This window comes from Drosophila albomicans, chromosome 2R (assembly GCF_009650485.2).
Source record: "Drosophila albomicans strain 15112-1751.03 chromosome 2R, ASM965048v2, whole genome shotgun sequence".
NCBI lineage: Eukaryota > Metazoa > Arthropoda > Insecta > Diptera > Drosophilidae > Drosophila > Drosophila albomicans.
Genome location: NC_047631.2, coordinates 22,127,602 through 22,155,368, shown reverse-complemented (window position 1 = coordinate 22,155,368; position 27,767 = coordinate 22,127,602). Strand labels below are relative to the sequence as shown.

The 27,767-nt window shown below is 41.3% G+C and overlaps 3 protein-coding genes and 2 non-coding genes across 8 annotated transcripts; 4 read left to right on the top strand and 1 right to left on the bottom strand.

The window, feature by feature from the left end:
• The first annotated feature begins 5,208 nt into the window (after positions 1-5,208).
• LOC117574838 (extended synaptotagmin-2) lies at positions 5,209-13,183 on the top strand. 3 transcript variants are annotated; one of them, XM_034258828.2, is made up of 11 exons: positions 5,209-5,302; positions 6,074-6,165; positions 8,148-8,634; positions 8,690-9,241; positions 9,302-9,472; positions 10,186-10,283; positions 11,258-11,306; positions 11,363-11,539; positions 11,599-12,024; positions 12,083-12,577; positions 12,862-13,182. In XM_034258828.2, the coding sequence occupies exons 2-11, from the start codon at positions 6,161-6,163 to the stop codon at positions 12,949-12,951; spliced, it is 2,550 nt and encodes an 849-aa protein (XP_034114719.1). In that variant the 5' UTR covers positions 5,209-5,302; positions 6,074-6,160; the 3' UTR covers positions 12,952-13,182. The 3 variants fall into 3 exon arrangements, with proteins under 3 accessions (XP_034114719.1, XP_051862540.1, XP_034114717.2); XM_052006580.1 differs by lacking the exon at positions 10,186-10,283 and adding an exon at positions 9,773-9,858; XM_034258826.2 differs by lacking the exons at positions 5,209-5,302; positions 6,074-6,165; positions 8,148-8,634; ... (1 more) ...; positions 9,302-9,472; positions 10,186-10,283 and adding an exon at positions 10,904-11,025 and having other exon boundaries at positions 12,862-13,183.
• On the top strand, positions 12,715-12,821 carry LOC117576998 (U6 spliceosomal RNA). Its single transcript, XR_004572994.1, has one exon. It is a non-coding gene; the product is annotated as a U6 spliceosomal RNA (small nuclear RNA).
• A 238-nt stretch (positions 13,184-13,421) lies between the features above and the next one.
• LOC117576997 (U6 spliceosomal RNA) lies at positions 13,422-13,528 on the top strand. Its single transcript, XR_004572993.1, has one exon. It is a non-coding gene; the product is annotated as a U6 spliceosomal RNA (small nuclear RNA).
• A 163-nt stretch (positions 13,529-13,691) lies between these two features.
• LOC117574312 (poly [ADP-ribose] polymerase tankyrase) lies at positions 13,692-22,747 on the bottom strand. Its single transcript, XM_034258121.2, is given in 7 exon segments — positions 13,692-15,273; positions 15,334-15,490; positions 15,548-15,840; positions 15,897-16,054; positions 16,123-18,033; positions 18,095-18,877; positions 22,010-22,747. Coding segments are annotated over 7 exon segments (4,677 nt in total). The 5' UTR covers positions 22,200-22,747; the 3' UTR covers positions 13,692-14,088.
• Positions 22,748-23,072: 325 nt separating this feature from the next.
• Positions 23,073-27,182, top strand: LOC117574912 (probable serine/threonine-protein kinase cdc7). Of its 2 annotated transcripts, none has more exons than XM_034258958.2 (5): positions 23,073-23,867; positions 23,938-24,347; positions 24,412-25,237; positions 25,304-25,608; positions 25,669-27,182. In XM_034258958.2, exons 1-5 carry the CDS (start codon positions 23,796-23,798, stop codon positions 26,012-26,014), a joined length of 1,959 nt encoding a protein of 652 aa, XP_034114849.1. In that variant the 5' UTR covers positions 23,073-23,795; the 3' UTR covers positions 26,015-27,182. The 2 variants fall into 2 exon arrangements, with proteins under 2 accessions (XP_034114849.1, XP_034114848.1); XM_034258957.2 differs by having other exon boundaries at positions 25,666-27,182.
• The last annotated feature ends 585 nt before the right edge of the window (positions 27,183-27,767 follow it).

Here is a 27,767-nt window from a genome sequence, read left to right as displayed (position 1 = left end):
GACTCTCTGACAATGGGATTGTTTGAGTCGTTTCTGTGCTGCCCGAAATGTGGGTCACACGCTGCGTATGAGTGATATTTGTGCGGCTGACATTGTGCGGCAGTCAGTTATGCGCGAGACGCGTGCGATGAGCAACTGTTAAGGTCGTCCTTACGTCGCCCAAAAAAAACGAAAAACAAAAACGCTGTCGCTGTCGTTGTCGCTGACTGTGACGTTAACCAAACAAGAACGAAGCGCGCGCTTCTCTTTTGTGGAAATTCCGGTTTGCCAGCTTCGAATCAATAGCCTAAGTGAAAGGATCAAAGAGAAAAAAGTGGAAAAAAAAGTGTGGCACAGCAATTGTGGTGTTGGGTTTCTTACCTCTGCCAAAACTCGTTGGCTTCTTGTGTCCCTGTGTCGCGCCTTGCGAGACCGCCTTTCATTACTCAAGTGGCAGCAGCAGCAAGCATCTGAGGCTGGGACTGGGACTGCAAAACTGTATGCGAAATTTGCAAGTCAACATTAAAAATGCAGTAGATGTAAGTGGTGGAGGGTCAAGCCTTTGGTTATCGCTTTAGTTTGCTGTTTATTGCTCTTGTCAGGATACTGTAACAGTGTCTGTGTGTGCGTAATACTCTGGAAATTGTGGCAAACTATGGCACGCAGTGCGTTTGTTGTCAGCGCACAAGTGAGACAACGCTTTGAAGTGTCGCCACCAAACAAAAACGCACACAAACAGAGATGTCACCCAACAGCAAAGCTGACAACGGACAGACAGACAGACAGACAGACAGACAGACAGACAGACAGACAGACAGAAAGGCAGACAGCTGGACAGACAATTCGTTGTATCCACACATTTATGACGAGCCCGTTGAAGGATAACAACTTTTTTGTTATGGCTGCTTTTTGCACTTGACGCCAAGGATAATTAAAGTAAAAACCACATTCAGGGGCAACCAACAGAAGGCAGAAGAAGCCTCTCACGTGGTGGCGGGTGTACTTTTGTGTGACAGTTATTGTTATTACTGTTGTGGTTGATCACGTACGCTGCTTTTTTCGGTATGATAAATGCACACACTCACAACTCACACGCACACACACACACACACACACAGGTTACAGCTTACAGCTGACAACTGTGACAGACGTCTCTGTTGGAAAGGAAAAGCTTACAGCGAATTTTCACTTTACACTTTAGCAATGCAAATAAATACTCTATGCAATTGAGAGTCAACGCTAAAGGATCGTATCACTACTTATAGTTTATAGATTACAATATTATTATTTCAATATTATTATTTTAAAATGAAAATGCATTTTTTATTTACTCTTACAAAATGTATTTATTCCTCACAAAAATATTTGAATTTTCACTTCACTTCAAATTAAATGCTTTAATGTTGTTTGTACCCAAATTCAAACATTCTTAGTTTATGGATGTACTTTTTATTTTACTTAAGATATAATTTAATTTTTATTACAACAACTTCTTTGTCATTAAACATAAATGTTATTAAGTTATGTGCACACAAATATAATAAATGTTTCACTTCATTTTAAATTTCTTCAACTTCTACATCAAGAATAGATTTCAAAATGTGTTTTTATATCAGCAGCGCACAAAAGATGCACTAAAAATATATATTGTGTATTCTAATCCACCTGCAAACGTGTTGGAAATTTTAAGTGGAATTAAGAACAGACTTTTCCCCAAGTTTAACTGACATAATTTATGGCATATTAAATAAGATTTTTAAGACAAACTTAAAGAGGACTTGTTTAATAATTAAGTCCAGTAGGTTGCTTAGGCCAGACTTTTTTTATAGTTGGATTAAAATTCTGTGCTTGCTTGCCATATGGTATCACATTTTTTTCGAGGATATCTTGTAGTCAATCTCTTAAAGCCATCAGCCGCTTAATTGCTTTCCTCGGTCGCCGACGATTTCCGTGCGTGTTTCCTTTTGTTTCTTTCTCATTTTTATTCCATGTTGTTGTTGAGAATTTTTTGGAAGCAATTGTTTTTCTGCCCGTTTTGTTGTGGTCCTGTTTTTACTTACCTTGTTTGTGGCATTTTTATTGGACTTGTCGGGGCACAACTTCTGTATAATTCATAAGCAAACATTCGAATTGTGCATTTAGTGGGTTTTTCTCGGTGTCGGTTTGTGTTTTGCCGTCCGGCAAAGGCGGCTGATTGAAGCGATAATAATGTCTATTAATAGTTCCCATCCTGACTTAACCGCAATGAGGAGAGAAACATTTGGATTTTTGGGGTCTAGAAATTGTGAATACATACACAATATTCGTAAGCTGGCATATTTGTTAGCTAATTTAATGGCCCACATAAGTGTCTGGCTCAGGTTTCAGTTTTTGTTGAGGATTAGATTAAGGTTGAGGTTGAGGCTGAGGCTGTGTGCTTTCATTTGCCATCGAGTTTTTGCTTACTTTATATGTATCCCTGCGGCCATTTTACGGAAACATCATCAGGAAACGAGTACTCGAGTACATGCTGTGGCAGAGTCAAATTTTCATATGGCTTTTCCGGTGGAAAACTTGTGCTTTAATAGCCGACGGCTTTAAGGATTTAAGCACTTCTGCGGCCGACTGTAAAGAACTTTGTTTAAATATTGAATGCGATGTGTGGATGCAAATTGTATTGCGAGTTGGCGAGCTGAATGAACTGACGAAGTGAGAGCAAGTCAGGCATATAATACTTATGTTTCGCTCTGTATGTATGTGAATTCCATATGAAGTGTGGCAAGCGAGACTCGCTGAGATTCAAACATGAAATCATGCGACAATCTTGCATAAGTTTTGCCTGAATCATTACATATTTATGTGTGTGCTTTTTGGAATATTCCCAGCTGGCTGCAGCGCACTAATTGAGTTTTCTGCGCGTGTCCTGTTTATTACTATTATATTATAAAAAGGGAACCAAACGCACCAGCAACAGGAGAAACCTAATCACATGCTGTTCACCGTTAATAATCTATTCAACATGTGTAAAGCTAATGCAGCTAATTAACTCAATTTAGTTTCATTTATGAGTCGCACGAGCGCGTGGCATGCAATCAATGCGCAACTGTCTTGTTTCACAATCACAATCGCCTCCATTTTCTTCTCTCTTACCTATGGGCTGACAATTTGTTACATTTACGCTTCGATTCAAATCGAATCGTTGTGCTTTACTGCACACCCAATAAATCAACGACTACGGCAACGTGACGTCATTTATCCAAGCACGAAAAAACTCAGTGCTTGGCAAAATATGAGAGAAAACAAGCAAACAAACATCCTAGATGCCTTAAAGGACAATTTCAACTTGTTTGCTTGGCTGACGTTCGCTGTTGACGGCTTCAACCATTCAACCTCATGACCCCAATTGATGTTGCAAGTTCTTGTGGCACAATTGTCGACGTGGCAGCGCTTAAAAGCGTTTACGACACTGACGACAATCAATATGCAAACATCACAGTTAAAGCTATGAGTATACAAATGCTTCACTTAAAGTTTAAGGGGCAAAACTTGTGCCCCAGACCTTATTACACATACGACCCGTATGCTCAATTCAAACTAAAAAAAAAACAACAAAATGAAAATAGGGTAAATCAAATATTTATTGAACAATTACTACAAATCAAATCACATGCACTGAACAATAAAGCTGAAGGCGTGACACGTGATACGTGAGTAAGCAGCCAAAAAAAAAAAAATTAGTAGAAATTGTATGAGCAATAATAAGAAATTTGCAAAGTAATTAAGAATTAAAATCAAGGAAATTGTGTCCAGTAAATATTCATGTTATTGTCGTCTCTAATTGGCGTATAATCATTTTGAGACCGGAGGCACTAAACATATCCTGAGCAAGCACAAGGCAAATGCTTGGCAAATTTCAAAATTCCCCAGGAGCGGAATTTCATGCAGGCATTTGACTGGCATTGCCTGCAGCAGCAACAACATCAGCAGCAGCAGCCGAGTGTCCTTCAACAGCATGCATGCCAAGCCCTCCTGCAGGCAAACAATGTGCACTAAAGTGTGTTGCGTGTGCAAGTGTGTGTGTGTGTGTTGAAGGCCACATTAAAGCTGGACCAGGTGTAGGTTTGTTTGTGTTTGATTTGTGCTTTTTTTTTGTGGCGCTTCCTCTCAGTTTACCTTTTAATCTGCTGGCGGCATTAAAAATGCATACGCCATGCGATTATTACTCATACGTCATGTGTTACACGCCCATTTGTTATTTATGAAAAAGCACATGCTGGCTGCTACTCTAGCTTTAATCCGACACAACTTATTGCGGTCTGTTCCCTCAACGCATATGCCAAATTGCCCAAACTAACGACAAACAGCTATCAATTGCAACATCAGGCAGCTTCTGCGGCTTCCGCAAAACTTGACAGCCACAAATAGTGACAATTAACAATTAACCGTTGATCTAGGTCCTGTCTATGTAATTAGCCATTTAGCCATTGTTCTGCCACTTACACTATGCAACATAATTACGTTTACTGGCTGTTATGTAACTTCTTAATGCCTATAAATTGGAGTGTGCTTAGCTGTTGAAATTTTATTACGTTCTTTCTTTTAGTTTAGTAAGAAAGCTCAAGGGAAATAATTACGTTTAATGTTTTAGTTTTATGCTGTTTGTTGAGTAATTAGCAAACATCATAAAGAGAGTAATTAAAGCTAGTCTTGGAAACCGGATTTGTTTTATTACAAAATACTTTATTATTTCTTTAACCTAATTCAGATTTTTTTCAGTGAATTCAATGAATCAAAATGTGGTAAATAAACAGATTACAAAGCAATTTCAATTGAATTTGAATTATTATGAGTAAGCTTCTTTGTGGTACAAAGCAGAATACAAAATACTTTAAGAATTCTTCAACATAATTCACAATGTGGCAACTACATAAATCATTCAATTCTTAGTTGCTTAGTTGTAATTCAATTTTAATTGGAATTATGTATCATTATGTGTTGTAAGCTGATTTGCTGTACAGTGTCGCCCAGCCTTGTTGAATCGGACCCCGCATGGCGCCAAAGAATCTACTGGTAATACCCGTAGAAACCGCATTGCCTGGCTGCTGTGCGGGAGCTTTTGCTCAAAACGGGCAAACGCTGCGAAGCTTTTACTCAAACATCTTCTATTGGCTGCCGCCTTCAGAATTTCCGTTCAGTTTTCAAAACGTCGTCGACGGCGCCAAGTCGTCAAGCGCGTCGCGCAATCAGCAAGAAATAAAAAAAAATATTTCAAAAAAAAAAAATCTAAGAAAAAAACGACAAAAACGAAAAACCAAAGAGAGTTTATAAAGTGTTGTTTTCTTGGGTGCGTAATACGATTTCTGAAATTGTTGTTGTTGCTCAAACTTTGGTTTCTGTTTGATGCGTAATCAGAGAATCCGGTTTCTAAGGCACCAAAATAAAACATTCAACAAATGAGCCGCAAAAACCAAAGACAAATGCGATTTGTTTACTTGTTGTTGTTTGGAGAACGAACGAGAAATAGAACTTGACAAAAATACACAAACAGTATTCCATATTGGCAACTTTTTATATCTACTTTGTATACTATATATTTAAGAATTTCAGATACTTGAAAACATTTGTTTGTGAATGTGTGTATGTGTGTGGCAATGTTTGTGAATTTCAAATGAATAACATTTTGTGTGTGAGCGGTTAAAAATACATTTATAGATATGCAGAATGTACTAGATACACATAATTTATTAACAATTGCAATTGAAAAAGGTCAGAAATTGTATTTCAGTGAAATTGAAACAGCGGAAACATGCAGCGACAGCTCAATAAAATATTTTTATAGCTGATAAGTTTTCACAGCTGATTTGATTTGATAATTTGTCATTTCAATGTCTATAGAACTATAATCGAAAAGTAAAAGTGTTCAAATAACTCATACATTTAATCGTCATAAATCAATTATACATTTAATGGAATTCAATTATACTTGAGTCATGAACAATTTAAACTAATTTAGAGACTTTACCCCTATTGTGTGCTTTATCAATATTTTATTTATTGTGCTCGCACATATTTTTTGAATTTCTGTTTGTTTATTTATTGCAATTTTCATTTTTAGCACTCGCACACAGACAACACAAACGGCAGAAGCTTCAAATAAACAACAAACAAAAAACACTGAGACGTGCACAACACTAACAAAACGATGAGGTGATGCAACAATTAACGTATTCTATTTTTTTTTTTTTTTGTATATTCATTACATTATTTACACTATCAAAGAAACACTAAGCACATGGCCAGCAAGCAGGTCACCCGTATAACATGTTGAAATCGCACATTTAACAGCAGCAACAACATCAGCAACAGCAACTACATCAATCAGTCGACTACGTCATTCTATAAAAACGCCGAGTGAATAAGTGAGACCGATTGAGAGCCAGCAATAGAGTGAGAATAGAGAGTGAGAGAGAAATAAATATCAAAATTCATATGTGAATAGTTGTTAAGTGAGTTCAAGTTCTTGGCTTGACTGGCATTGGGATGCCAATTGAAGGCAGCAGACAGCTAAAATTATGTCAGACATGACCTCCCATCTGTTTCGACTCTCTTTTCAGTCTCTCTCTCTCGCTCTCTATCTCCCCCTCGCTCTTTGTTTATTTTGAGCTGGCTTTAGAAGGCACTCAACAGGTGCCCAGAGACCTAGACAAATTCCCACAATCCCAAGCAGCGCATTTGCCATGACAAATGTCCCGAGCTCTTGAGTAAATTCGAAAAATAAAACGTACGGAAATTAGCATAGCTTAGTAACGGCAACATTGACGACGCCTAGCTACCATTTAGCCACCCACTTACCACCCGCTTACATTTCCATCAACTGAACTCATTACTTTATCGTTAAAACAAAAGCTCACTTCAACTTTATGGCATAACAATGAACAGGTTAAGACAATGGCAAAAAAGTTATTCTATACACGCTAAAGTCAAGGGATGAGCTCCAAAATAACTCGGTTGTTGAAGACGTTAGGAGGTGGGAGATGGGGGCGTGGCAGCAGCAACTTGAAACGAAAATGAATTAAAACATAAACAAAATATTTTGTTAAGAAAAGTCAACAGTCAGCGACGCTGACGATGATGATGATGGCAATAATGACGGTGCCAACAAGGGGGCGACAGGGCAGCGAGCAATTTGTAAATTTGCCCAAGAGCTTTAAATTATAGATGAGACCAAAAGAAGGCAGAATGTTGTGGCCAATTGTGGCAAAGCGAAGTATTTGTACGCTCTCCTTTCAAAGGAAGAGAATTCTGTTGCTAATTATTTGTATAAATAATTATGTTATACAAATATTTAGTTTCTAGCAATTGAAAAATCGTTAAAGAGAATACCACAAATATTTTCATCATTTTATTAGCATGTTAAATATTTATTTTTCTCCACTAATTGCAAAAACCCCAAGCATGAGCATGTACTTTATTTTAAACAAAGAGCAACATCTCTATCAAGTTTCCACTAGCTGTCGGATTAATTTGTTTGTTTGTTTTTGTTTGTGTATAAAAATACTTGTAGAATGTTGGGGTCGTGTCGACATTGCTTTCGCCTTTGCATGTAAACTTTATGGCATTCGTCTCCTTCGCTACTACCCTTAGACATTTTATCATGATGCCATTCTGCGGGTTAGAGTATCAAAAACTACAAACACAACAGAGTAAATATACACCATAAAGCTGAATTATGGATGCTAACTTGCTTTGAACTCAACAGGTGTTTGTTGTTGTTGCCACTTGTACGACCCCCGTCGAAACGAAAGTATGTCAATTTCGCTAGCCCACGCGACGTATGCGTAATACGTAAGGCATATAAAAGAAATTGCTCGTAACGTGAAAAGTGAATATACGGTATAAAAACGAATTACGACGGCAAAGTTTATAACTAACACATACCATATAAAGACCATAAACATTTAGAATCATCTTTTTGCTAAACGTAGAAAAGTGACATCATCATCATCATCGAGAATCGAGCGAGCAGAATGCCGGGACGCATCAAGATGAGGCGGCATTCAACGCTAATGAATCAGCTGCCCTATGTGTAATACTTTTTATCACCCGGCTAAACAAACGGCGCTAAAAACTATAAAAATAAATAGTATATGTATTATTCTTTGTGCTCATTTTATGCTTGTTGTTTGCAGTGATACAACTTCCGAAGGGTCAACTGTGCCGTTGGCTGAGTTTATTGTGCCACCGGATCCAGACCAGGAGACACCCATTGTGCCTCTGGCAAAATTAGCCGACATGAGTGAAGTGTCGCCATCGCCAGCGACGGCAAATGGAACAACCACAGCCACAACAACGACTGCAACAACAACAACGGTGGCAAAAGCACGCACCAGCGATGACAACAGCATATTCTCGGTGCTGTATTCGGTGAGCAAAAAGATCGCAATTGTGGGCTCCATTTATATGGTCGGCTATATGGGTTGGTCCGTGGCCTGGCTGATTGCACCCGTCATTCTGTCTGTGGCCCGCGATCAGCTGGCCAAGACGTCGGAGAAGAAACGTGACATTGCCAAGGCCTCGGCCTTGGCCTCGGAGAAAGATGTAATATTGGCACGCATCGATGAGCTTCCCGCCTGGGTTTATTTCCCGGATGTGGAGCGTGCCGAGTGGCTGAATAAGGTAAGAAACTCAGCTATCTATGCACACTGCACAATGCTTGACAAATTTCGTACAGATATTGAAGCAAGTCTGGCCGAATGCAAATCATTTTGCCCGCACCCTGGTCAAGGAGACAATCGAACCGAATGTGGCGCTCGCTTTGTCGCAATACAAGATGAATGGCTTTCGCTTCGATCGCATCATCTTGGGCACGATTCCGCCACGCATTGGTGGCGTCAAGATCTACGATAAGAATGTGGACCGCAACGAGATTATCATGGATCTGGACTTGTTCTATGCCAGCGATTGTGACATCAATTTCTATTTGGGTGGCATGAAGGGTGGCATCAAGGACTTCCAAATACACGGCTGGGTGCGTGTGGTGATGAAGCCATTGATTCGCTCCATGCCGCTGGTTGGTGGACTGCAGATCTTTTTCCTCAACAATCCCAATATCGATTTTAATCTGGTGGGAGTGATTGATTTTATGGACATGCCTGGTTTGTCCGATCTATTGCGTCGCATCATTGTGGAGCAGATTGGCAATGTGATGGTGTTGCCCAACAAATTGCCCATTTCACTCAGCGACGAGGTGCCCGCTGTGGCACTCAAGATGCCCGAGCCAGAGGTGAGTTATAGGTATTGAACCTAAACAGATGGTATTTTAATGTTCTTGTTTTTTCCACAGGGTCTGCTGCGCATTCATGTGGTCGAGGCCAAGAACCTGATGAAGAAAGACATCAGTGTGCTGGGTAAGGGCAAATCTGATCCATATGCCATTATCAATGTGGGCTCCCAGGAGTTTAGAACACAAATCATTGATAATAATGTGAATCCCAAGTGGGATTATTGGTGCGAGGTGCGTATACGCAATGCAGTGCAATGCAATGCAAAAGAAAATTAAAAAAAAAAAGAAAACACAGCGTATGCTTTTTTGTAGTCTATTGTTGCCGTTTGCCAATCGATTGCTGCATGCCACACATACACATACACACACACACATATATATATTTATATCACTTACTTTGTTGATGCCGTAGCCTTTTGTTGTTCTGTTTATATCTTTCTATTATCATTTCATTTTTTGATTTCCATGCATATTTCTTGACATTATGTACTCGTATTTTGTTTGTGCGTCTCGCGCCACTGAAAACTATAGACGGCAGTTTTTATTGAAATGGGCCAATGGGTCGACATAATATTGAAGGACTCGGATGATAACAAAACTGATGAAGACCTCGGCAGGTAAGCTATATCCCAACTATATCAATCAATCAATCAGGCTTGGGGTTATTCTTGAACACGATGAACTTGCAAATCCCTATCCAAACATAAAATTCTCCCTCTTCTCCCAAATAGTATGTGAGTAATACTCGTAGTTAATTGTTTGTTTACTAGAAATGATGGCTTTCAACTGCTTGCTTGCATGTTAAGATCTAACTCCAATAAAGACTTATATGTTATATGGTATCTTCTCTTTCTCTCTCTCTCTCTCTCTTTCACTCTCTTTTCTATATATCTGTATTTTGTATCTTTCTCTCACGTATTTACGACACACACTTGTTTTTCTAGGCGAGTATTTTTACCACCATCAACCACTTGGTTGGTATTTCATTGTGGGACTATGATCAAAGTATGCCAGGCGTACAGGCCGATGATATATTGGGCAGGTTGTATTGCGGCATGATACTGTGTTCTAATTGCTAACGTCTAGTTGTTACTGCTTTATGAGCTCTTGTTGCGTTTTTATCTGTTCCCAAGTTGCGTCTCCTTAACTAATTACTGACTTAAAACTCTACTGAAACCAACTGCGAAATCAAGTAAAGATTTGATCCTATCAATCATAACATTAAACGAAATAGAAAAGTATATTTATGATGATGAATTCTAGAATAATTCTCAATAAAATACCCCTATCTATAAAGTAAAGTCGTGACTCAAGTGAGTTAGTCACTGCCGTAGACTCTCTTTGTAACCTCACATTTGATATCGAACGCTTTCACAACAACATTAAGAGACTGACTAAATGCTCACCATGTATTGAACTAACTACAGCCTATTACTAATTCTTGTTGCATGCCCTGAAACACACACATTCTATACTCGCAAACACTCGCCACCAGTTGCAGCACCCTGTATTGAACACTGCATGCTAAGTATATAGTATAGAATTTCTAGAATCGTATTTAGTAGATATAATAACAGATTAACTGTAAATACAATAACCAACTGTAGAGCCTTTTGTCAAGCTCGTTGCGCAAAACTAACAGTATTAATACAATATCTTCCATATTGCCATAAATTAATGTTGCCTGAATCGGAGAAGGCGGTGGTTGAGGTCTCACAACGTGCCATACTGGTGCTTAGACTCTTTGATTGGGATCGCACAAGTGATGATGAGTCGCTCGGCAGGTTAGGCAATGCAATCGATAACACATTAACATGAGTCTTCAATAAACCAAACACAATTACTACTAAAAACAAACAAGCCCGAACTTCTGAACAGTTCACACTCTACTCAAAACTCCCTAAAACAAACTCCACTTTCGACCCAAACCCCGCTTAAAACACTTAACAAATATACTTTTTTATAAATTAGATAAATATTTATCCAAACACTAAATGCTATATTTATCAACTTTAGAGCCTCCATCGATATATCCAGCGTCATCAAAAAGGGCGTGCTCGATACTGTGAGTATTATAATAAAAAATAATAGTTTATTATTAATCCCTTAATCTTTGCACAGTGGCTTCCATTGGAAGAGGCCAAGCATGGCGATCTCCATGTGCGTTTGCAATGGTATAAGCTGACAGCCGATCCCAATGATCTGCAACAGATTCTTCTGGAAACTCAATTGCTGCGCGTGACAACCATGAGCTCTGCTGTGCTCAGCGTTTTCATCGACTCCGCCAGACATCTGAAGGTGAGTTCTCTATAGATATTTTTATATTTTTTTATTCACTAAACCAAATTTGTTTACAGCAAGCACGTGCCAACTCCAAACCTGATCCCTACCTCGTTTGCAGCGTCAACAAGCAAAAGAAGCAAACTGCAATGATCTTGCGTGATGATTCGCCTGTTTGGGAGCAAGGATTCACTTTCCTCGTGACAAATCCTGACAACGAGTGTTTGAATGTTAAGATCTATGATCAGAAGACTGGCAATGATATCGGTCAATACACTTATACTCTGAGCACGCTTCTTAAACAGTTCAACATGGAAGTCATTCAGCAACCCTTCCAGTTGCAAAAGTCTGGACCTGAATCGAAGCTGTACATGTCACTATCTCTGCGCATTATGAAGGCCGGTGAGATTGAGGAGTCCGATACTCTGGAACAAGCTGCCGCCTTGGCACGCAGCGCTTCCGTTAAGACACCTGAAGCCACGGTGACTCCTCCAGCTGTTAAGGTAAAATATTATTAACTGAGAGTAATACGTTAAAGACTTCTTATTCTATTCATTTTAGGATACTCAAGGCATCAACAAGCGCCTCTCTACAGAGTCGCCCATTATCGAGGAAGAACCCACTAAAGTAACGCCAGTTATTTCAGCCTCCGCTTCGATGGAGAAACCCATCAGTGAAGTGGTCAGCCAAGTGCTAACCCATCGCGTACCCGAAACGACTTCATCGGCTGGCGAACATGGTCTGGGTCGCATTCAGCTCTCTCTCACGTACTCAGCACAAAGGCAAAAACTCGACGTGACCATACACAAAATAAGTCATATACCTCTGCGCGATCCCAGCAGCATACCTGATCCATATGTTAAGCTGTATTTGCTACCTGGCCGCAGCAAGGAGTCGAAGCGCAAAACCAGCGTCATCAAGGACAACTGCAATCCCACTTATGATGCGTCCTTCGAGTACCTCATTTCAATTGCCGAGCTGCGACACACCGAGCTCGAGGTCACCGTCTGCACACAGAAGGGTTTTCTATCCAGTGGCAGTCCCATCATTGGCATGGTAAGTAGCATTCAGTAATCCACCCCTAGTTAAGAAAGCGTCTACCTGAGGTTTGCCAGACATACACGCGCTTGTAATTCCCAAGTTGTAGTTTGCCATGAGTGCAGTATAAATAGCGACTGCAATTTGCTAACTTCGTTCTTGCTTCGGCAGAACATATACTAAAATTGGAACGATACAGAGAAGATTAGCATGGCCCCTGCGCAAGGATGACACGCAAAATCGTGAAGCGTTCCACATTTTTTTGTTGACCCAACTAACATTTTTATTTATTTTTATTGCAGCTCAAGATACCTTTGGATGACAGTGATATCACCACGCCGGCTGGTCTGAAGTCCTGGTTCGATCTACAACCAGAGCTGAAGCACGAGTAATGTCGAGAGCGTGGACAGCGGGAAATCTGAATCTCGAACAGCACAATCATACTGAACACTAAACACTTTTTTACAAGCTGCACTCAATTTTTTGTATTTGTTATGTGTATAAATTGTATTTATAATTCCTATTGAGAAACCCTGATTGGTCATAACCAAAAACTCTATTAGTCGTGCCTCTAAATCTTAACTCTCGATTGTAGTCCAAAAATAAAAAAAACTTGTGTTTTCAACTTTAAATTAAAATATGTATCTCATTTTATTACCTTATTGTAAAAAACCTCAAAAAGTCCTTAGTCAGTTAAAGAACCATTTCCCGCTTAGTCGATGCTCAAACCGATTTGTATTATCTCGTACACAACTTAGAACATAGATGGCGCTATCACGGAATTGTTCTGTTTTGCTTGTAATTCCCAAGTTCTTATTTTCGGGGATGATGATTTATATAGGGCGCTTGTTGAGATACATTCGTTCTTGCTTCGGCAGAACATATACTAAAATTGGAACGATACAGAGAAGATTAGCATGGCCCCTGCGCAAGGATGACACGCAAAATCGTGAAGCGTTCCACATTTTTTTGCTTATTGCCGATGCGACATTTTTGTATTTATAAATTAAAAAAACCTATCAGTATTTTGCTGATAGCAAAATTGCATTGTACTGCTTAAGTCAATTAATTCAAAGACCAATATTGTTTTTTTTGTATATTTATGTATATTTAAATTTAATTGGAGTTTGAATTGTTGTCATTTAAATTAATTAGCTAACTTTAAAGTTTAAACACTTAAGTAAACGCGCGTGCATTATTTCATTTTCATATTTATACTTTCCTCGTCTGTATAATCGTTTGTGTATAATCGCTATTAATATTATTATTATTATTATATAATTACTCGTATTTCGAATTAAAATCACTCAAAAAATGTGCTGCTCTTTTGATTTGACGATCAATTTATATCGCTTACATGCTAATAGAATAAACGACGACGACAATGACGACGACACACAGTACACGACATTTATAGCTAATAATTGTAATAAAAGTCTAATAAGGAGCAGAAGTTTTAGGAGTAGACCAACAAATACAACGGCGACAAAGAGATCAAAATGCTGTTCATATTTGCAAAGCGGCCACCGTCACAACTCGTATGTAATATTATTCATATGATCGCGTGTTTTTCGAGCCTTAAACGGTGCCGCAAAATGCTCATAATCATAGGCGGTATCGCCGTTGTACGATGAGCAACGACGCAAGCGATGATGTTGCACAAAGGAGCTGCTATATGGAGCCTGATTCCCATGTCCAGCACCAAAGCATCGCATTGCCGCACAAAGCAACGTGCACCAGCGCCACGATGAGAACGTGTAGAAGCGACGAGCGTTGCTGCTGTTGTTGTTGCCTTTGTTGTTGGACAGCAAATGCTGGCGACTGTGATGTAAATAGGGATTGTAATTAGATCTAAAGCTGCTGTCGCTGCTGTGTCCGCTGTCGTCACTACTGCTGCCACTTCGGCGCAGTCCTAGGCGAAAGAGATTGCCATTGTTGTGCGCCGCATTGGCAAAGTCCTCAAAATCCAAATGCGATTCATACTCAAAGTCACGATCAATCGAAACGGCGGGCGTTATGATCATAAATTGACTGTATTTGCGGCTCTGATGATGATTTAGACGTTGGTTACCGCCACCTCCACCTCCACCGCCGCCGCCGCCGCCACCACGTTGATTGGCAATTGAATTGAGCAGCGTTTGATTTGTGTCCACCGATGAGTAGCTATTGCTATTCGATATTGGTGACATATCATTGTTGTTGTTACTGTTATTATTGCTGCTGTTGCTATTATTGTTATTACTAATGCTATTATAGCTATGGTTGTTGTTGTTGTGCGTAAAGACGCCCGCTGGTGTTGGCTGTGTCGTGGTCACCATCGGCGTCGATTGCTGCGGCTTATAATGTTGATATTGCAACTGCAATGGCAGCTGTTGAGGCTGATGTTGCCGCTGCTGTGGTTGTTGTTGGTATTGGTGTTGTTGTTGCTGGTTCGTTTTGGCGTGCCGATGCCGCCTCTTGGCAATTGGAGCTGTGGCTGTGACTGTGGCTGGAACTGAAACTGGAACTGGATTCGGAGATAGAGCTGGAACCAGAGCTGGAGCTGGAGCTATAGCCGGCGCTGGAGCTGAGGTCTGTTGTTGTGGTTGCGGTGCTGGCGATGTCGTTGTAGGCGTCGAGCCAACAGAGGGCATCCATCATCTTGTTTCCTCCGCACCGCTATTACTGTCATCGGGCTTGACAATTTGGTAGGTTATCAAGTACTCTGGATAAGACTGCAAACGCAAAACCAATGATTAATAAACATACAATGAAATAGCAGCAGAAATAGTTACCTGTTCACCCCGATAGACAACGTATTCAGCAAAGTGCAGACCGCCTGCCGAAGGGCGTCCAATGACTGAATGATGCCCGGGCGGCGCATGAGCCATCTTCATGGCGCTATACTGCAAAAACGATTTACCCAGTGCAACCCGGCACAACAGCAATTGCCTGCAAGCAAACAAAAGTAATTAATTTAAGTTTTTTAATAACATAGGCAATAGTTACCTGGGGCAAGCATAGCATGACTTATCCTTGTGCGATGGACAACCGATGCCACCGCCAATTCCATACACATACTGATTACTCTTGGAGCTGTGCTCAGCGAAGTAAATGCCCGCACCAAACATGCCGCCAATGTAGGCGTGACGCTCGTCAAATCCACGCTGCACAATCGCATTGATGAAGGGGCTGCCATGGAAAAGCATGCGCTCATTTGACTGCAAGAAGTTCTCCTCGGCAATCTCCTGGCGGCGATGAGCATACCGCTCCCACAATTTGCGATTCTGTACCTTTTGTACCTGCGAATGGAAGGCAATTAAAGTAAATGTAAATCTCAAGATCGAATTTCACTTACCCGCACTACGTTGTAGCGTGTAAAATAGCCACCCGCTTGTCCATTGTCACGATGCTCGCGTATTGTTGCCTGCATTTCCTCCTCGACAGCCACAAACTCTTTGTCATCCGGCAGCAGATCGACGAGCAACGTGCACAAATTCACATTGTTGCCAATGCCTGAATATTAAACAACAATAAAAGTTTAATAATAGCCTCACATTTAATAGCACATTAATTCAACTCACCTGTCGTTGCGCGCAGCTGGGCAATGCCCTTGAGTATCTTGTGTCGAAAACCGTAGGCGGACACGCCCACCTGCTTGAGATCATCGTGACCCATCTCGGCCAGTATGTCCAGTGTGATCTGCTCCCGCTCGAACAGCTCAATCAAATGATGCAACTGCTGGCTGCTCAAGAAACCAGAGACATTTGTAATGGACTCCGGATCGGAGAGCAGATCCTCGCTGCCCGAATTCTCAGCGCCATGAGCCTCTGCGCCTTGCGCAGGACTGATACGAGTGGCGCAACTGTTCAGTGGCAGTGGCACTGGTACACTAAGCGTCATGGAAGCACCCGACGGCAGCAGCACCGTCTCCGTGGTGGGTGAGAGCATCGAGGCTGATGCTGCGGCAGCTGCAGCTGATGTCGATGAACATGTTGCTGTTGCAGCTGCAGCACTGCAGGCGGCATCTGGTGCTGGCGAAGTGCTGCTCAAGGATTGCGTGGAAGCACGAAGCGCCTGTTGGCTCAGCGACGTGGCCATCGCATCCTGCAGCAGGCATTTCACATCATCCGCTGTGGCCAGCTCAATGGGTGTTTGACCCTCCTGATTCTTCATATAAGCATCCGCACCGTGGGCCAAGAGCAGCGAACAGAGCTGTGTGCGTCCCTTTTGCGCAGCTTCATGCAATGGCGTAAAGCCCCATTTATCGGTGGCATTCACCACGGTCTTGTGCTTGATCAGCAGCGCCGCAATATCCAAGTGTCCATAGGAGCTGGCATTGTGCAACGGAATTAGGCCACCCTTATCCTGAGCATTGACATCGGCGCCATTCTCCAGCAAATACTCGGCACACTCAAAGTTATTGTAGCCGGCGGCCAAATGCAGTGGCGTCGAATTGCGTCCATTCAAATCCCGGCAATTGATCGTCTCTGGCGTCACCAGACGTTGCACACGCGCCAAGTTGCCCTTCTTGGCGGCATCCAGCAGTGCCGATGGACCACGTAGCAGCTCGGCAACATCGTGATCCGAATCCTTGACAAGATCCGCCGGTGTGGCACCATCACGATTCTTCTTCATGGGATCAGCGCCATGCTTCAGCAGCAGCTTGCATATGTCGTACTTTCCCTTGGCAGCTGCCTCATGCAGCGGCGTAAACTTCCACAAATCGGATACGTTAACATTGGCGCCATGCTTGACGAGCAGCTCGGTTACCTCATAATGTCCATACGAGCAGGCATTGTGCAACGGCACTAAACCGCCCTTATCTGCGGCGTAAACCTCAGCGCCATGTTCCAGCAGAAATTGAACGACAGGCACACGATTAAAGCCAGCAGCAAAGTGCAACGGCGTCGAATGGCGTCCATCCAGATCACGACAATTGACTGTATGTGGATTGTTAAGCACTATGCGTCGCACTGCATCCAAATCTCCGGCCTTGGCTGCCTCCAGCAGATGTGTCTCGCTGTCTGGTGGATTCTTCAGCAGCTTTAGCACATTATCGGAGGCCAGCTGTGCGGCTGTCAGGCCTTCCAGCGAGATAATATTGCTGTCCACAGCATAGGAGAGCAACAATCTCACCGCCTGCTCGTCGCGTGCACAACGATGCAGTGCTGTTTGGCCAAGACTGTCCAAGGCATTGACCTTGGCGCCCTGCTTAAGCAACGCCTCCATTGCATCATAGTTCAACAGCTCGGCTGCCAAGTGGAGGGGCGTAAGGAACGCCTTGTTCTTCTCGTTGAGCAGCGCTCCCTTGCGTGTCAGCAGCTCGACCAGCTGCTTGCGTTTGGCATCCTGACAGACGACGGCTAAATGCAGCGGAGTGTCACCCGTATACGGATGCACAAAGTTAACTATTTCGGCACAGATGAGCTTCTTCGCACGCGACAAATCGCACTTTCGACAAGCGTCCAGCAAGCAGTGTCCCTTGTACTCAACTGAAATGGGAAACAACAAATGAGAAAGCAGTTCTTTCGATGATATACATGGGATACTTACAGGCAATGCGTTCGCGCAGCTCTCGCGTTGGTGCCGCATCGATGGCCGACTTGTTGTGGCAGTTGAGGAGCGTGGGATCAGCACCGCGACTCAGCAGCAGACTACACACCTCAACTCGACTCTTCGAGGCAGCCTCGTGCAGCGGCGTAAAGGCCCACAGATCATTGGCATTGACATTGGCACCCGCCTGTATCAGCAGCTTGGTAACATCAAAGTGTCCATACGAACAGGCATTGTGCAACGGCACCAAGCCGCCCTTATCCTTGGCATGCACATCGGCGCCATTGGCCAGCAGTATTTCCACGATGCCGATGCGATTGTAGCCCGCAGCCAAGTGCAGCGGAGTCGAGCGACGTCCGTCGCTAGCATGACAATTGACATTGAGAGGTGTGAGCAGCGCCAGCAGACGATCCTCGGCACCCGAACGAGCAGCCTCGAGCAACTCATCCTTGCGATACTCCCCGGTTAGCACGGGACGTGTGGCATCGTCAGCCAGCTCCAGTGGCGTCTTCTGCTCCGAGTTGCGAATGGTGTGATTGGCGCCATGCTGCAGCAGCGCGAGGCAAACATCGACTTTACCCTTGCTGGCCGCCTCATGGAGCGGCGTGTAGTTCCAGTTGTCGGTGGTATTCGGACTGGCTCCGGCCTTGAGCAGCAGACGCACAACCTCGGCATGGCCAAATGAGCAGCAGTTGTGCAGCGGATGCAGTCCACCTTCATCGCAGGCCTGTATCGAGGCGCCGCTGTTCAACAGAAACTCGACCACCTCGCGACGTCCATAACCTGTGAGGTTGTCAAAGGGGGAGAGAGAAGAAAGAAAGAAACATGTACTCAGTGTTAGACTCAATGCTAATAATAATGTGACAACAGCAATGACAGCAAGCCCTAAAAGTGGCTCACATGGTTGTTTCGTTGGTTATCTGCATTTTGCCATTGTTCGACAAGTGAGGGGAATGCTTTGGAGGAGACCTTGAGGGAGGAAGCTAACATAAATTTCCGGCAGTCCGGCACCTTGCAGCATTTTATTGGTTCTAATAGCAGTCGAGTGACCTTGTTGGCATCATAAATCTTTGCCTTGCTTATTGTTTAAACAATAAAAGCAAGCAAAACATGCTTCAGATAAAAAGCAGTGAAGGAAAGCAGCTGTCAACACACACCCCCTGATTTAACCATTATCACTTCCTATTTGATCTAGTTAACATTTTTGGCGAATCTCTGAATACGTGTTGAGGACAAACGAAAATAAATAAACCGAAAAGATTGCAGAAATAAATTAACAAAAGAGTAAAGTTAACTAAAAGATTAATTGTTTCGTTTCAAACTAAAACAAATTATCAAAAGACTTCAATCGCGACTCGTTTCGGTTCATCAACTGTATTCTATACTAACTCTAATCTCAAACCACGTATCAACAAACGTTTTTATTTAAAAATGCTTTAATTTAAAAAACATTAGTTTTGCATTTAATATATGAACTTGGTTTTATTTTTAATCTTAAGTCACGTATCAACAAATGTTTTTATTTTAAGAATGTGTTAATTTTTTAAACTACAATCCAGTTTCAATTAAAACATATTTATTTGTACAAAAATTTTGTTTATGACAATTTTCCATCGGAATTTACTTCAAATTGATGTGAAAGAATGTTCTTTTTAGGTGATACCTTTTAGCCTGTGATCTTATACATAGTATGCTGATAGTCTCCTCTCCATCTAGCTTCATTTATCATTCAAAAATCAAGTCAAACCCCGTTATATATTAAAGATTACTCTGATCTCAAATCACATTTCAGTAAATGTTTCCCAGCATGCTTGTATTTACAATACATTGCCATTAAGTTCATCAAGTTCATAAAGTGCATTATTTTTGAGTTGCTTTACGAATTTAACCTAAATATAATATGGTTAAACTGTTGATTATGTTATAACGTGCAAAATAATTAATGAAATTTCGCCTTAGCTCTTGATCTCTTGATCCTCAACACGGAAACGAATAATACTGGCAAAGAAACGATTGCAATAATTACTGGCCACAAAGAAACAGCTCAAAAATTAAAAATAGTCTTCATTAATTATCTTTAAATATAGAGCAAAGACTTGAATAGCAATGAGAACCGAATCGAAATTAGTATTATGCACTCTTCCCCGAAATCTTTTTACGAAATCAATGCAAACACTTTTTTCTGTTGCTGTTTCTGTTTTTGTTGTTGTTGTTTTTGTTTTTGCTGCCGTTCACTTTTGGTTAAACAATTACGAAAGTTGTGTGTGAAAATTAATAGAATGGAAAATGTTATTAACTACTCAGTTGTTAAGCAATTGAATATGTATTGCTTTAAATAGTTTTGCGCTGTTGAGGATTGTTTTATACTCGGTAACAATAAACTTAATATAACAACACGCTTAAATACCCGTACTTTAATAATAATGTTGAAGGTTAATTAGCTCAACAGTTGTTATACTTCAGACATATGTTTGTCGGGCTATGTATTTGATTAGAGTTAACATGTATAAGAGCGAGGGACTTGAAACTATATCAGCACATACTCGAACGTGTTGGAAATATTTATCAAGTTTCTTATCGTCCAGATAAATGAGAAAGCTGTGCAAATAGCTAAGAGAGATAACCGAGCGAGTCGGATAAACAATTTAATGAATAGTAAGTGTGAGTATGTGAATTCTTTTTTCGTAGGGAAACGTGTTGCAATTTGCAACAGGTGAGGGGTGAAGGGTGAGAGGGGTGAGTGAGCTGGCCTGTAAGCCAGTTAGCTATTGCTAGCACAACAAGGTGAAAACTCTGTCAATACACAACAATAGTAGTCGCAATAAAGCAGACCTCTTGGAGATCTCACTTTTTTTTCAGAACGTGACAAAAGACATGACAAAATGGATGGCAAACCAGTTTAGAAAGACAGCAGCAGTAACAACAACAACGACAAAAAAAACGGTGCATGAATCATAGACGACGACAAAACAAAAAACAAAAAATATAAAAAAAAGCCACAAATTGATATGCAAAGGGCGTGAAACTTCCTCCAAAGTCAAAAGCAGTCAAAAGGTTTTTTTTAATTAGATAAGGAGTTGGGGGAGTGCGTTGCAAACGGTTTTGGCAGCGTTGTCAGTGTTGTCAGCTGGGCGTGACAGCGACGACAAGCTTGGAGAGCTTCAAGCACAAAAAAGTGAAATTTGTAATTGAACTTTATTTGGGGCCCCAAGTCGACAACATTTTGTTGCTGTTTCTGTCGTTGCCGTTGCAAACAAGGCCGAAACAGCGCAAAAGATGCAAAATATTTTGATTGTCAAAGACGTCAGCAAAGCGAACGCAGCATGATGTTGCTGCTGCAACCCCTTTGGCTTTGATGCTGACCAGGGTGAAATTTTGAAAATAGCAAAACATGTTGCAAAAGTGCAACACATAGCAAAACAGTCGAGCAACGAGGAGTGTGGAGGGTTCCGGAAACAAACCGAGCAGAAAAGTAGGTCAACTCTCGACGCCGTCACTCGAACCGAACAGCGAGTGTCCGACCGAATGGCGAGCAAGTGAGGAGAGGGGAGGGAGGGGTTTTCTCCCCAACCTCCATCCCACATTCCAACCCCAACCCTAGGCCAGGCCCAGACCCAGACCCAGGCAACACAATGACGCTTGTCACACACACATACACACAGACACACACAACACACACCCAGTGTGTAAAGTAGATCAAGGCCAGAGCAGAACCAACTACCAGCTAACGAATGCACACACTGACTGTGTATCTGTTTTTTGAAGGGGGAGGGGAATGATGCGAGGGGGTTGCAAGCGAGTCCTTCAACCTTGCTACACTTTTGTATAGACAGACAGAACCGTTGAGAAACGGTGTACGATAATGATGATGATGGATATGAAAATACTTAAAACTAAACTTGGTGTGTGACTTACCCGCTGCAAAGTGCAATGGCGTCGATTTGCGCCCTGCTGTGTCGCGAGCATTAACCGTTTGTGGCGTTATCAGCTTCTTCACTTTGGCTATTTCACCTGTTTTACAGGCCTCGAACAGCTCACGCAACGGATCGTTGGCCATGACCGTATCGAGATTAACATTTAGTATAGCGCGACTGCGACTGGCCATTGTGCTAGTTGTTGTTGCCCCTCTTCGCTCCACTTTTTGAATTTTTGTTTTGTTTACACGCACGCACACACACACTCTCAGACACAAACTACTCTGCTGAGGAGCAGCTGACGCCGCGCCCTAAAAATCAGCCACGAGTAATATGCGTTATATGTATTATATATATATCTTGCACCCAAAAACAGATGCTTATCTTAGTTGCGACTAACTTGAGTTCATCATGTTTATGCAGCTGTGAAACATTCGCTGGCCATTTTTGCTGCTCCACACACACTCACACTCACTCACGGACACACATACATAGGCACGATGTGGAAACACTTAAGGGGCCCCTTTTTGGAGCAACAATTGCTGGAGTTGCCTCGCAGCCAATTCGGATTTACAACACTTAGCTTTCTGCTTTTTTTTGGGTTTTGGTTAATCACACAACGAGAATGCACTAAAATCAATACGAATGTATGAAAAGTTTTTTCTCGAGAGCTACTTGCTGCTGCTGCTGCGCTGCGACACTTGCAGTTGTTTTCGTTCAGCTTTGCGAATAGGATTGTTGATATCATATCGATATATAAGCCAAGTCGATTACTTGACCACGATAGGTCTCAGTGTGCTTGAGAATTATCAGTGTGTACACACTGGCAGCAGCTGTAGAGTATATCGATTACTGGCTTTATATTTATTTCCTTTTTTTTATTATATCTCAGCCTAAGATAGATATTATAATAAAAGTAATTTATATGTAAAATCAACCTTTTTAATTTGTCGATTATATATTTTTGAATCTTGTATTTAAAAGTATTCACAATCACGCGCCAGCTGTAGTAAATATTGAATATCCATCCCTGGTTAAGCAACTATTGCTACAGCCCTGTCTTTAGGTATCGAGTACAAGTGCATGCCAACAACAATGCGCGCATTGTGCATTTGTTTTTCGCTTATAAAAAATCCATAAATAATACAATTTTCGTGCGCGAAACAAAGCGAAAAATACTCGAAAAGCACGCGTACATGTGATCAACTATGTGCGCGTCGAAACTGCAGCATTATTGTTAAACGAAAAGCAAATAAAAAGTGAATCAGAACACGAACGCACACATACCAAAACCTCGACACACACACATACACCTGTACAACCCGTCGCACCCCGACCGCGCTCTGAAACCAGTAATAAGTGCAAGTGAAGCAGCAACAACAAAACGGCAAGCAGGCAGCAGCAATTGGGAAAAAGCTGCAACAAAGCTGCAGAAAGAAAGGGAACAAAGCGCAACAACGAGAACGACAACGACAAGCAAAAGTGGAAGTGCAGCTCCACCCCCAATTTGGTGTTGCAGCGGCAGCAGCAGCAGCAATAACGACAAAACAGCAGTCTCGCTATGGCGCAGCTCTAACAACGACAACATAACAATAACAACAGCAGCAACAACAACGGCAACCGCACGCTTCGCTGCCCTCGCGAGTCGCGACAGCAATTCAGTCATCGACATCGCTGCGCGCTGCGTTTGAAATCATTAGACACCAATTTAGTAGTAATTTGCTGGTAACGGAGAAGAAAAATCAAAAATCGACAGCGACTTCGACATAATTAATTCATTCGTCAAAATGGAGTTAAAAGTTTGGGTCGAGGGCATTCAGCGTATTGTGTGCGGCGTAACTGTGAATACAACCTGTCAGGTAAGTGATTATTGATTTTTATACTTAGTACTTAATGCCCTTATATCTATTATTCCACGTTTTATTACAGGATGTGGTGTTTGCCTTGGCCCATGCAACTGGCAAAGTGGGACGATTCACGTTAATCGAACGTTGGCGCAATAATGAGCGACACTTGGCTCCCAATGAAAATCCTATGAAGCTGCTGCTTAAATGGGGCGAGTATGCAAATGATGTGCAATTTATATTGCAACGTTCCGAGAACAAGCAGCAGTCATCGCAGCCACAGCAACAACAACAGCAGCAGCAGCAGCCACAACAGCAGCAGCAGATCAACAACAACAATAACAATTATGCTGTTATGACCACAAAAAAACCGCTGGGCCCAAGCAACAATAACAACAACAATAATGAGAGTAAATTACCTATGCCCTCGTTGCAAAAGCAAAAGTCCAGCGTGGAATTGAGCTATCGCACAAAGGAATTGAAGAAAAGTTTTGGGTGTGTAGAAAAAATTGAACTAATTATTGAAATTGTTGTAATAATGTGTAACTGATTTTTCCAGCGGATACGATGCCAAACAATTCGATAATATTGGCATAGTTAAAGGCATTCCACAGCAACAGCAGCAGCAACTGCTGCTGCAGCAACAACAACATCAGCAGCAGCAGCTGTTGCCGCCAAGTCAAGCGGCTCCGTTGGTACCCAAGCATGAGAAATCGCTATCGAATCCATTGGATATGACAAGCAGCAGCAGCAATGCGCCCGCTTTAAATGACTACAACGATTTCTACAACAACAACAATAGCAGCAGCAACAACAGCAGCAGCAGCAATGGCAATAATAATAGCAATCAGCACATCTATAGTCAGCTGAGCAAATCCAGCAGTGAACTGCGTCGAGCCAGTCCAAATGAATTGTGCTACAACAACAATAATAGTAACAACAATAATATTAACAACAACAGCAGCGAGCATTTATGTGACATTTATGCCAATAGCAATATTAGCAACAATAACAATAATAACTCGCCAGAGTTGTATAAACAAACACCAACGATTTCATCAAATGGAGCTTTAGTACCGCCACCATATCGCGATCCGCCGCCTCCACGTGGCAGTCCCATGTGCCAGAGCCAACGCTTGCCACCCAGCAGCAATTCAGAGACCATATCTAATGCATCTTCGTCAACAAATCCGTTTCTCAGCGACTACGAACAACATAACATTAACAATAACAACAACAACAACAATAGTGGCAACAACAGCGTTAATAATCAGTGCATGGATGAAGGCGAAAGCATGTTCCAGGCAACGCAATATAATGATCTGTTGCAGCTAATCAAGTTTCAGCGCGAGAAAATCACAGCACAGCAATTGGAGCTGCAAAAGGTAGAGATTACACTCAGCTATGCTGTGTAATGAGCATCTAATAGTAATACATTGTTATTTTTGCAGTTTGATACGGAAATCGTTTACCTAGAGAGCAGGGAGCGAGATCATGCGCATGAATTGGAAGCCATATCACGTGAAATATCCAAGGCGGATCAAATCTTTCGACAGGGCAGCGAGCAGTTGCAAACATTGCAATATGTGGAGGAGGAAAATGAATTGGTTAAACAGCAGGAGAAGACACTTAAATCTGAGATTGCGCTGCTACGATCAAAGCTGGCAAACTGCGAGACGGAATTACTGCAATGCAAAAACAAAATGCGTTTGCTAATGGATGACATAGAACTAGAACAGCAACAGCAAACTAACAGGTGAGTTTTAACGCCCCAATTACATTGACACCTGTAACAATTGTATTATATTTCAAGCAGGCAAACTGTGGAGCGTGATTTTCTAATGGAAATGGAACGCATACAAAGCGATATAGATCAAGCGCTCCACAATACGGATTCATCGAACAAAACGGCCGATAACCTGAAGAAGGAGCTGCTGATGATTGAACATGCCATTGCAGAGAAGAAACGTCAAGTTGAGCAGTTGGTCAACGAGATGAAAGAGGTGAACTTACAGAGTCTGACCGTGACTACCACCGAGGAAATTAAGCATTTGCTAGAAGGACCCAATAAGCAGGGTAGCAGTCGCCGTATCATTGGCTCTCCGCGTCAACTGGAAACGGCTGTGCCAACCAGCAAGAATCCGCATGGCGTTTGGGTTTGAACTAAACATTTACAAAGCAACGAAGTATTTTTCTACAAGTAACTCTAACTCTAACAACAAAACTTGGGGAACAAAGACGAGGAAATGATTTACATATCTCTTGTATGCACAGAGCAACAGAATAGAAATCGCGGATTGATAGCCTCTATATGTACTTACTTATATATATCTTAATTTTTAAAAACACAAAGACACAAATTTACAACGATACACGAATGCATATTTTATTCTTCCAAAATACCTAATGGATCTCTAAAGCAATGTTAATTGTTACAAATTTATGTACACCTACGCACATTCCACACATTTATTTACAAACTAGAGCACAAATTATATTAGACTTTTATATTATTAACTTGACTAGATGAATTTCGATATCACACGGTTATCAAATCTAAACCACAAAATCATTCCACAAATTACTAATAATTTTGATGTACTTACATTGTGTGCTATATCTATTGATTTTAACATAAATATGCATATTATTATTATAACAAATTTTTTATGTTGCTAGTCTATAAAAAATGTTTTCAATCATCATTCACAATGCGCCATTAGTTGTTAAATGAAATGAAACGAAACGTAAATTGTTGCAATAATTGAATATTAGAAAACTATAAATGCCTTTTAATACATTTAAGTTGTGCTGTTAGTGATCATATTTTTCACATTTCATAATAACTAATAATATACATTTTGGATAATAAGAACTATTGTACTAGATTATCTTATAACTATTGTACTTAGCACTTAGCGCAGCTTTAGCAAAACAAACGTAGCAATGCTTTGTTGAAAATGTTTCAAATGTTTTGAATGTGTTTAGAAAACACAAAACAATAGAATGCAATTGAAAAAACAATGTTAAACAGTTAGTTCTTATGCATATTTGTAGCTTTTAATGCAAAATGCAGCAAAACGAAAGACATTCTCTTCACTTTAGTAATATTTTAAAATAAAATAATTAAGCAAAGAAAGCATGGCACTAATTTTGTTGCCTCGGGCTAAACAGCAACAGCAATATACATACATATGTTTATTATATACATATAATACACATATATAACTATTTAATTAACTAAAAGAAACATTTTTAGAACAAATTCTAATTGCATTATTATCTATTAGCTAATAAACAACACATTTTTTATGTTTTTTTTCTCCGAATATTAAAAGAGTTGTCGTGTCTTTTCTTAACTCAACCAACCACATATGTGCTAACTATTGTCGTACAGAGCCGAACTCGTGTGTTGCCAAAGTTCTTACCACACAATACGTACGAATGAATGCGCCGCGACGGTCAGCCAAGGCCGAACAATACCCGAAGCACGGACTTCGGTGCAGCGGTTAAACAAAATCAGCAACAATTGCTGCTGACAGCTTCAGTTGGCCGCCGTGCACGGACTTGTCTAGTCCTATTCTGTCTTAAGTTGTCTTTTTAAGGCTTATCTACAATTTGGTCGTGCCGCGCGCGTTTTGTGTGCGTTTTAAAACGCGTTTCAAGATTGCATTGCCTACTTTTGTGGGCACTGACAATATTTGCCGCACAATTGACTTGTCGTTTGGGGGTCTCGGTTTTTAGCCTTGTGCTTGGCCCCTATCGCGTTCACACAATCTGTAAATGTGCGTTTACTTTTGGTCAAAAGCGGTAAAGTGCTCAAAAGCAAACAGAATACGAAAATCCCAACAACAAGAAAACACACAAAAAAAATATTACATTTTTACGACACTTTTCCACACCAAATGCTTGTCC